This window comes from Entelurus aequoreus, linkage group LG03 (assembly GCF_033978785.1).
Source record: "Entelurus aequoreus isolate RoL-2023_Sb linkage group LG03, RoL_Eaeq_v1.1, whole genome shotgun sequence".
Taxonomy (NCBI): domain Eukaryota; kingdom Metazoa; phylum Chordata; class Actinopteri; order Syngnathiformes; family Syngnathidae; genus Entelurus; species Entelurus aequoreus.
Genome location: NC_084733.1, coordinates 44,008,943 through 44,019,792, shown reverse-complemented (window position 1 = coordinate 44,019,792; position 10,850 = coordinate 44,008,943). Strand labels below are relative to the sequence as shown.

General features: G+C 37.0%; 1 protein-coding gene across 5 annotated transcripts in view; it reads right to left on the bottom strand.

Moving 5' to 3' along the window:
* Positions 1-4,960: 4,960 nt before the first annotated feature.
* LOC133646480 (rho guanine nucleotide exchange factor TIAM2-like) overlaps positions 4,961-10,850 on the bottom strand; it is a 229,218-nt gene continuing 223,328 nt past the window's right edge. For all 5 annotated transcript variants that reach the window (XM_062041868.1, XM_062041873.1, XM_062041870.1 and 2 more), the window contains one exon: positions 4,961-6,446. In XM_062041868.1, coding sequence (XP_061897852.1) covers positions 5,887-6,446 — 560 coding nt within the window. In that variant the 3' untranslated portion in view covers positions 4,961-5,886. The remainder of the gene's footprint in view (positions 6,447-10,850) is intronic.

The window sequence follows — 10,850 nt, the reverse complement described above, 5'->3', positions numbered from 1 at the left end:
TGCTGCTATTTCTAATGTAAAGTAGCGTAAAGTTCTAACTTATATACCTGTATGTCAGTAGGCTCGCTATGAAAGCACTAAAAACTACTAGTGCAACGATATGGAAGTAGAATTGTCTCACATCAACTTATATACATCAATATGATGTCTATCTATGTTGGCCTTGCGATGAAATAGCGACTTGTCCAGGGTGTACCCCACCTTCCGCCCGAATGCAGCTGAGATAGGCTCCAGCACCCCCCGCGACCCCAAAAGGGACAAGCGGTAGGAAATGGATGGATGGATGGATATTAAAACATATGCATATATTAATAGATATACAAATACAAATGTGATATACAAATAAATAAATAATTTGTATAAATAAACGCATATTTGTAAATATATTTTTGAGATTTGAAAATATATACAAATAAAATTTATAAATATAAAAATGACATACAAATAAATCAAGAATTTGTATAAACATGTATTTGTAAATATATTTTAGAGTTTTTAATATAAATATGCTTGATTTTGTATTTGTATAGAATTTGCAGAAGTGGACCACTTTTTTGCTTTTGTGTCGATGAGACATTCCTACCACAAACCAGATGCACGCATCTCTAACGCGGACGTCATTACGCCATTAACGCTCGCCTTTAAGCATCCACACACATCACCAACATTTTAGCAGAAAAATAAAAATATAATACATTTATTTGTGCCAGCATAGGATAACGTTATTGTGGAGGTTGCCCCCCCAGTGGGTTCTTTGGACCACCACACACCAACACGAGAGCCCGGTTCAGGTTCACAATATAGATTTATTTTTCCCAAAGAAAGTCTCTGTGTTGATTTTCAGCAATTGTCTTTCTGTGTCCGTCACGCTCTCGCTCTCACTCCAGCTCCAACACCGTCTCTCCTCCCGGTTGCTGCTTATACAGAGTGACAGGTGATTAGATACCAAGGCCCAGGTGAGCCATCTACTCACCTGTCGCTGACTTCGAGGCCGGTCCTGGCACACCCCGCTTTGCTGCAGGCCCGCAGGCCACGCCCCCCTCCACAGTTATATATACAGTTGTGGTCAAAAGTTTACATAACCTTGTAAAGAACATAATGTCATGGCTGTCTTGAGTTTCCAATCATTTCTACAACTCTTACTTTTTTGTAATAGTGATTGGAGCACATACTTGTTATGGTAATCCTAATTTTTCATTGTCCCATTTACTCTGTGTAAAGCACCAGTTTCATTGGCAGTCAAACAGGCCCAGAGCATAATACTACCACCACCATGCTTGACAGTAGGCTTGGTGTTCCTGGGATTAAAGGCCTCTCCTACAAACACATTGCTGGGTATTGTGGCCAAACAGCTCAATTTGTGTTTCATCCGACATCACATGGACAAAGATAAGACCTTCTGGAGGAAAGTTCTGTGGTTAGATGAAAAAAAAATTGTTGAGGCCTTTAATCCCAGGAACACCATGCCTACCGTCAAGCATGGTGGTGGTAGTATTAGGCTCTGGGCCTGTTTTGCTGCCAATGGAACTGGTGCTTTACAGAGAGTAAAGGGGACAATGAAAACTTAGGATTACCTCCAAATTCTTCAGGACAACCTAAAATCATCAGCCCGGAGGTTGGGTCTTGGGCGCAGTTAGGTGTTCCAACAGGACAATGACCCCAAACACATTTCAAAAGTGGTAAAGGAATGGCTAAATCAGGCTAGAATTAAGGTTTTAGAATGGCCTTCCCAAAGTCCTGACTTAAACGTGTGGACAATGCTGAAGAAAGAAGTCCATGTCAGAAAACCAACACATTTAGCTGAACTGCACCAATTTTGTCAAGAGGAGTGGTCAACATTTCTACCAGAAGCTTGTGGATGGCTACCAAAAGCGCCTTATTGCAGTGAAACTTGCCAAGGGACATGTAAGCAAATATTAACATTGCTGTATGTATACTTTTGACCCAGCAGATTTGGTCACATTTTCAGTAGACCCATAATAAATTCATAAAAGAATCAAACTTCATGAATGTTTTTTGTGACCAACAAGTATGTGCTCCAATCACTCTAACACAAAAAAAATTTGAGTTGTAGAAATGATTGGAAACTCAAGACAGCCATGACATTATGTTCTTTACAAGTGTATGTAAACTTTTGACCACAACTGTATATATACACTACCGTTCAAAAGTTTGGGGTCACATTGAAATGTCCTTATTTTTGAAGGAAAAGCACTGTACTTTTCAATGAAGATAACTTTAAATTATTCTTAACTTTAAAGAAATACACTCTATACATTGCTAATGTGGTAAATGACTATTCTAGCTGCAAATGTCTGGTTTTTGGTGCAATATCTACATAGGTGTATAGAGGCCCATTTCCAGAAACTATCACTCCAGTGTTCTAATGGTACAATGTGTTTGCTCATTGGCTCAGAAGGCTAATTGATGATTAGAAAACACTTGTGCAATCATGTTCACACATCTGAAAACAGTTTAGCTCGTTACAGAAGCTACAAAACTGACCTTCCTTTGAGCAGATTGAGTTTCTGGAGCATCACATTTGTGGGGTCAATTAAACGCTCAAAATGGCCAGAAAAAGAGAACTTTCATCTGAAACTCGACAGTCTATTCTTGTTCTTAGAAATGAAGGATATTCCACAAAATTGTTTGGGTGACCCCAAACTTTTGAACGGTAGTGTATGTACGTATAAACATACACACATATATATATATATATATATATATATATACAGGTAAAAGCCAGTAAATTAGAATATTTTGAAAAACTTGATTTATTTCAGTAATTGCATTCAAAAGGTGTAACTTGTACATTATATTTATTCATTGCACACAGACTGATGCATTCAAATGTTTATTTCATTTAATTTTGATGATTTGAAGTGGCAACAAATGAAAATCCAAAATTCCGTGTGTCACAAAATTAGAATATTACTTAAGGCTAATACAAAAAAGGGATTTTTAGAAATGTTGGCCAACTGAAAAGTATGAAAATGAAAAATATGAGCATGTACAATACTCAATACTTGGTTGGAGCTCCTTTTGCCTCAATTACTGCGTTAATGCGGCGTGGCATGGAGTCGATGAGTTTCTGGCACTGCTCAGGTGTTATGAGAGCCCAGGTTGCTCTGATAGTGGCCTTCAACTCTTCTGCGTTTTTGGGTCTGGCATTCTGCAGCTTCCTTTTCACAATACGCCACAGATTTTCTATGGGGCTAAGGTCAGGGGAGTTGGCGGGCCAATTTAGAACAGAAATACCATGGTCCGTAAACCAGGCACGGGTAAATTTTGCGCTGTGTGCAGGCGCCAAGTCCTGTTGGAACTTGAAATCTCCATCTCCATAGAGCAGGTCAGCAGCAGGAAGCATGAAGTGCTCTAAAACTTGCTGGTAGACGGCTGCGTTGACCCTGGATCTCAGGAAACAGAGTGGACCGACACCAGCAGATGACATGGCACCCCAAACCATCACTGATGGTGGAAACTTTACACTAGACTTCAGGCAACGTGGATCCTGTGCCTCTCCTGTCTTCCTCCAGACTCTGGGACCTCGATTTCTAAAGGAAATGCAAAATTTGCTTTCGTCAGAAAACATGACTTTGGACCACTCAGCAGCAGTCCAGCTCTTTTTTTCCATAGCCCAGGTGAGACGCTTTTCGCGCTGTTTCTTGGTCAACAGTGGCTTGACACGAGGTATGCGGCAGTTGAAACCCATGTCTTTCAAGCGTCTCTTGGTGGTGGATCTTGAAGCACTGACTCCAGCAGCTGTCCACTCCTTCTGAATCTCCCCCACATTTTTGAATGGGTTTTTTTTCACAATCTTGAACAGGGCGCCGTGATCCCTATCGCTTGTACACTTTTTCTGACCACAGTTTTTCCTTCCCTTTGCCTCTCCATTAATGTGTTTGGACACAGAGCTCTGAGAACAGCAAACCTCTTCAGCAATAACCTTTTGTGTCTTTCCCTCCTTGTACAATGTGTCGATGGTTGCCTTTTGGACAGCTGTCAAATCTGAAGTCTTCCCCATGTTTGTGTAGGCTTCAGAACTGGACTGAGAGACCATTTAAAGCCCTTTGCAGGTGTTTTGAGTTAATCAGCTGATTAGTTTGTGGCACCAGGTGTCTTCAAAATTTAACCCTTACACAATATTCTAATTTTGTGACACACGGAATTTTGGATTTTCATTTGTTGCCACTTCAAATCATCAAAATTAAATGAAATAAACATTTGAATGCATCAGTCTGTGTGCAATGAATAAATATAATGTACAAGTTACACCTTTTGAATGCAATTACTGAAATAAATCAAGTTTTTCAAAATATTCTAATTTACTGGCTTTTACCCTGTGTATATATATATATATATATATATATATATATATATATATACACACACATATATATATATAAACCTCATTGCACATAACTGTGGTGCATTCAAGGACTCTTGAGGCATCACTTGTTTTTAAAGGTAGTGAGTCACTAATAATATAATCGTAATAATGATGTTTTATTATGTATTATGGTTCGTATCATTCAATGATAATAAATCAACTAATCTCTGAAGTAAAGGAAAATATTTATAATCACACTTAAGGGAATAATGACAGGTTATATTATGTTTCAATTAATATTCTGGCCACTTTATGTTGAATTTGTTGGCATGTTTTGTACATTTGAAAGAGTTATTAGCATTATTGTATATTATGATTACATCGGTGCGAACTGTAATGTGATCATTGATTTCATGTGTGCCAGTAAGTTCATTGATGGTTGTCATTTTTAACAATGCTGTTTGTGGTTTGTCAGAACAATTGTGTTTAAACTAGTTTAGCTACAAATATGACAGCCAGAATTTTAAGTCCAAATTATGCTTTGTGCTTCATCATCAGTGTGTGGTAGAAAGTGTGTTGATGTGTTGGCTGTCAAGATGTACACAATAAAAGTTGTCAATGTGGGTAAAGAGAAATACTTTTCACAGATCAAATGTTTTATTTAGAAAACAATTCCATCATTCACAGTCATTGGTATGCTAGCATTGAAGGCAGAGCACTTGTCTTAGTGGTTTGCTTTTTTAATAATAGTACCTCAACTCAGAGTTGTTTAGAAAAAAATATTCCTGCCTTGTTTGGAAGCGGAACAGTATCAAGTTTAAGTAGAAATATTACACAAGATAGAAAAAAGTATTTGAACACTAGAAACACAAACAATACAAGTATTGCAGTTCAGTATCTTGAAGAAAAGCAGCCTTGTCCCAAACACTTACAAAAAATATTAACTTTATCAACCTGATTGTTTTTTTTTCCATCAAACTAAATAATGCAAGGCCCCAAAGCCAAAGTGTGGTTTGGTTAACATTGTATACGCCAAAGTAATAAATAAAAGCATTAATAACAATAAAACTAGTTATTAAAGTATGCAAACAGTGTACTTTAGTGCAGAAAAACATTTTATTGACTGCAGCAGGTCTTCGCTCACAGTGTGTGTGTAAGTGTTTTTTAATAAATCAACTTTGATCATTTCCTGCCATTCTGCCACCTTTTTAAATGTCTTGTCAGCTATTTTTAAAGATGATCGGATAACAGAAAATGAAACCAATTTCCTTCCAACCTGACACTTTCACGAAAAAAGATAGTTTGGCCTATTTTTGGGACACGCCTGATGCTCTCACACACCTGCTGCAGCCGCCTCATCCTTGTCAGGGGAGCGTGGCGTTGTGTTGCTAAGTGTTAGCTTGTGTGAGCGGCACAGCGCGGTTCTTCCAAAGAACAAATGGTGGTGTTGTGGTCACTGTGGCCCCGCCCCCTCCTGCCTCAGCTGGAGAAAAAGTGGATAGAAAAGAAGTGAGTGAAGATGGAATGATGTGTTATGGTGAGAAGCAATCAGATGTTCAGGAGGTGGTGTGGTCCACTACTGTCTCATAGAAGAAGTCCTCATTGACCACTGAGGTCAGACTTTGAACACTGTAGTCTCTCTCCAGGAGCACATTGAGGTCTGATGGCGGCGGTAGTGAGGCGGCGTCATGGCGTCTCGTCCAATATCTTGCTTTGAAGTCCTTGTCACACACCTGGCTGCTGCTCTTCCTCTCTGCTGCACTCAGTCTGTGCAGCTCAGGAGTGTCCCCCTCTGCTTGGGCGCGGGGGGCCGCCGTGTTCTCGGAGATCTTCAGCTGGAAGAACTGAGCGTGGAGAGAAGCGTCTCTCCTGGTTCCCGCCTTGCCGCTGAAGCCGTCGTCGTCTTCGTCGCTGAGAATGTCCGACTCCTTCACAGAGCCGCAGGCAGGCTGACAATCACTTCCTGTTGGCGATGCAGACCAGCTCTCCTGGGCAGGAAGTTGGCGTGGACTGGTGCTGCTGCTCAGGCTGCCTTCATCGCAGTCTGGGACCCACTTAGTCTGGGTGGGGGGGTCACCTGGGGGCTGACGACTCAACCAGGAAGCCTTGGAGGAGCCTGGAAATGAAAGTGAAACATGAAGCTCTTATCTGGGAAAACACTTGCAACACAGCATCTTTATGGCCTAAAAGTCAAGATAAGATCTTGAAAAGTGCACATAAATTACACACCTGATTACTGATGGACAAGCCAAATCACCTGAAGGAGAACAACAAACAAAACGTTCTACTTTCCTTCTTAGCAACTAACAAAACGTTCTACTTTTCTTACAGCAACCAATTATACGTACTACTTTTCTTATAGCAACCAACAAAACATTCTACTTTTCTTATAGCGACCAATAATACGTTCTACTTTTGTTATAGCAACCAATAATACGTTCAACTATTCTTATAGCAACTAACAATATGTTCTACTTTTCTTAAAGCAACCAATAATACATTGTACTTTTCTTATAGCAACCTACAATATGTTCCACTTTACTTATAGCAACCTATAATACGTTCTACTTTTCTTATAGCAACCTATAATACGTTCTACTTTTCTTATAGCAACCTATAATACGTTCTACTTTCTTTCATAGCAACCAACAATATGTTCTAATTTTCTTATAGCAACCAATAATACATTCTTCTTTTCTTAAAATACCCTACAATACGTTCTACTTTTCTTACAGCAACCAATAATATGTTTTACTTTCTTTCATACCAACAATACATTTCTGTTTTTCTTAAAGCAACCAACAATGTTTTACTTTCTTTTATAGCAACCATCAATATATTCTAGTTTTCTTATAGCAACCTACAAAACGTTCCACTTTTCTTACAGCAACCAACAATATGTTTTACTTTCCCTCATAGCAACCAACAATACATTCTAATCTCCTTCATAGCAACAAACAAAACATTCTACTTTCCTCCAAAACATTCTACTTTTTTTTTTACAGCAACCAATAATACGTACTACTTTTCTTATAGCAACCAACAATACGCTCTACTTTTCTTATAGCAACCAATTATACATTCTTCTTTTCTTATAGCAACCTACAATACGTTCTACTTTTCTTATAGCAACCAACAATACGTTCTACTTTTCTTTAAGCAACCTATAATACATTCTTCTTTTATTACAGCAACCTATAATAAGTTCTACTTTTTTTATAACAACCAAAAATGTTTTGCTTTCTTTCATACCAACCAACAATACATTTTACTTTCTTTCATACCAACCTACAATACATTCTTCTTTTCTTATAGCAACATATAATAAGTTCTTCTTTTCTTATAGCAACCAATATGTTTTACTTTCTTTCATAGCAACCAACAATACATTTTACTTTCTTTCATAGCAACCAACAATACATTCTTATTTTCTTATAGTAACCTACAATATATTCTACTTTTCTTACAGCAACCAATAATATGTTTTACTTTCTTTCATAGCAACCAACAATACATTGTACTTTTTTTTTAATAGAAACCGACAAAACGTTCTACTTTTCTTATAGCAACCAGTAATATGTTCTACTTTCCTTATAGCAACCAATAATATGTTTTACTTTTCTTACAGCAACCAACAAAACAATCTACTTTTCTTATAGCAACCAATAATATGTTCTACTTTTCTTATAGCAACCTACAATACGTTCTACTTCTCTTATTGCAACCAACAATAAACATTCTCAATTTATTTCATCCATCCATTCATTCATTTTTAAAGTAATCTTACTTATCTCATCATATGAAATATGACTTACTTCACCAATTATTATTATTAAATTATTACTATTATTTATTTATTTATTTTTATTGTGATTATTTATGGAGTTTATTGTGAATAAATTGTGAACAGGAAGTGAACAAAAAGTTTTAGCAACTGTTATTTAAAGAAAAGGGGTAGGATTAAATAAGCTCTGCTTCTTCCTACTCCTTTTCGAACATGTTGAAAAGAGAAACTGGAAATTGTGATGTATCATGTTGTATGCTTGCATGTTCGAAATAAACTCAAACTCAACTCAACAATACATTCTACTTTTCTTTTAGCAACCAATAATACATTATTATTTTCTTATACCAACCTATAATACATCCTTCTTTTCTTATAGCAACCACTAATAGATTATTATTTTCTTATACCAACCTATAATACATCCTTCTTTTTTTATAGCAACCTACAATATGTTCTACTTTACTTACAGAAACCAATAATATGTTTCACTTTCATTCATAGCAACCAACAATACATTTCTGCTTTTCTTAAAGCAATCAACAATGTTTTACTTTCTTCATAGCAACCAACAATATATTCTACTTTTCTTACAGCAACCAACAATGTTTTATTTTCCTTCATAGCAACCAACAATACATTCTACTTTCCTTCATAGCAACAAACAAAACATTCTACTTTCCTCCATAGCAACCAACAAAACATTCTACTTTCCTTCACAGCAACCAATACTGCATTTTACTTTTCTTATAACAACCAACAATATGTTTTACTTTCTTTCATAGCTTCAAACAATTTGTTCTACTTTTCTTATAGCAACCAATAATACGTTCTACTTTTCTTATAGCAACCACCAGTACGTTCTATTTTTTTTCCATAGCAACCAACACTGCGTTCTACTTTTCTTATAGCAACCAAAAATACATTTTACTTTTCTTATAACAACCAACAATATGTTCTTACTTGTCTTACAGCAACCAACAAAACATTCTACTTTCCTTCACAGCAACCAACACTGCATTTTATATTTCTTTTAGCAACCAACAATATCTTCTACTTTTATTATAGCAACCAACAATGCGTTCTACTTTTCTCATAGCAACTAACAATGCGTTCTACTTTTGTTATAGCAATCAACAATATGTTCTACTTTCCCTCATCGTCAAAGTCTTAACAAAAATGTGTAATCTAAATTGATTTCATTTTTAGTCGAGTACATTCCTCAACATTTTACTCGACTAAAATTACAGTAAATTTCGTTGACTAGAATATAAAGTATAAAGGACAACGCATCTTTGAAGTTGTCTTGAAACCACTTTTTTGAAAATTATTGCAGCAAAATCTCAAAAACAAGACCTACACTTCATGAATCTATCAGTAAGTACATTTCACACTAACCTTACTATATGTTTGATATTTTAACTAAAAGTAAGCATTTTTTTCAAATGTTAAATAATTAATGGCTAAAAAGGTCATATGAAGAAACAAACTACCATAGTTTTCGGTGCGCCTGCCGATGAGCGGGTCCTATTCAGGTCTATTTTCATACAAAAGGCGCACCGAATTAAAGTGGTAATATTAAGATTTTTTTTTCTACATTTGAAATACTTCCTTGTGGGCCACATAACATAACATAATAGTGGTTCTTTGGTCAAAATGTTGCATAAATTATGTTTCACAGACCATCTTCAAGCCGCTTTCTGACTGTTTCTTCAAGATGCGCCGTTTTGTGAGCGGTCTTATTTACGTGACTCCACTTCAACATTGTCTTCTCCCTGTCATCTTTGTTGTACCGGAAGTTTTTAGCGCTTCCACGCTTCTACTGACAGATATGAGTTAGAATTGTAGGCTACTTTATATTACAAATGGAAACTGCAGAGGACGAATGCCCCACAACAAGAGGATAAAGGAAAAGGAGCTTATTGACAAAGGCGAATGCGCACACATTTTTGGGACTTTTGCAGATCCCAAATACACATCAGCAGGAACCAATAGGTAAGAAAAGTTGGTTTTGGATAATAGGCCTCCTAAAATGTGTCATTTTTGGGTCCTTTTACACACCATGATAATACCTGTATCTTAAAGCACAGCACGTCTGACTACGGTAGCTATAATGATCCGACAATCCATCAAGTGGTGCAGCTTTGTAGCTTACCAAAGTCGTACTAAAACCTTGTGCGCCGTTTGTAATGTTCTATATTGTCAATGAAACATCAAAGTTTTGGGCTTGCTTGCTGACCTGTACTTGCTAGCGTCACTTATTGAACCTGCAGTCCACATGTATCAAATACACAATGGACCAAATACAATTGCTCCGAGGTCGGTAAGCACAACCAGAAGCTTGAAAAAATACAAATCTGGTATTTGGGTTGTCATGTTGTGTAATTAATAGCTGAACAGTGTGCAGAGGACATCGATTACAATGCACTGTACCTGTATCTTGCTTATTAAGATTGGCGGGTAAGCTCGTTTATGGTGTACAACAAAAGTAGTAGTAGAGTAATATCGAAATATTTACTTTGGCCTACTTACTGTTGCGTAGATGTCCTAATGATTAGCCTGCAGACAGTGCTTCAAGTTAGTTGTATTTTTACTGGAGAAAATTGAGCCAAAGGGTTTACAACGTGTCTTGCTGTCAACCGCGGCAAAGGTAAAACGTGTCCATATGTCTTCTTCCAGTTGTAGAAGACATATTGTACTGAGGTGTGTAACAATACAGTCAGTCGTCTTTTCCCA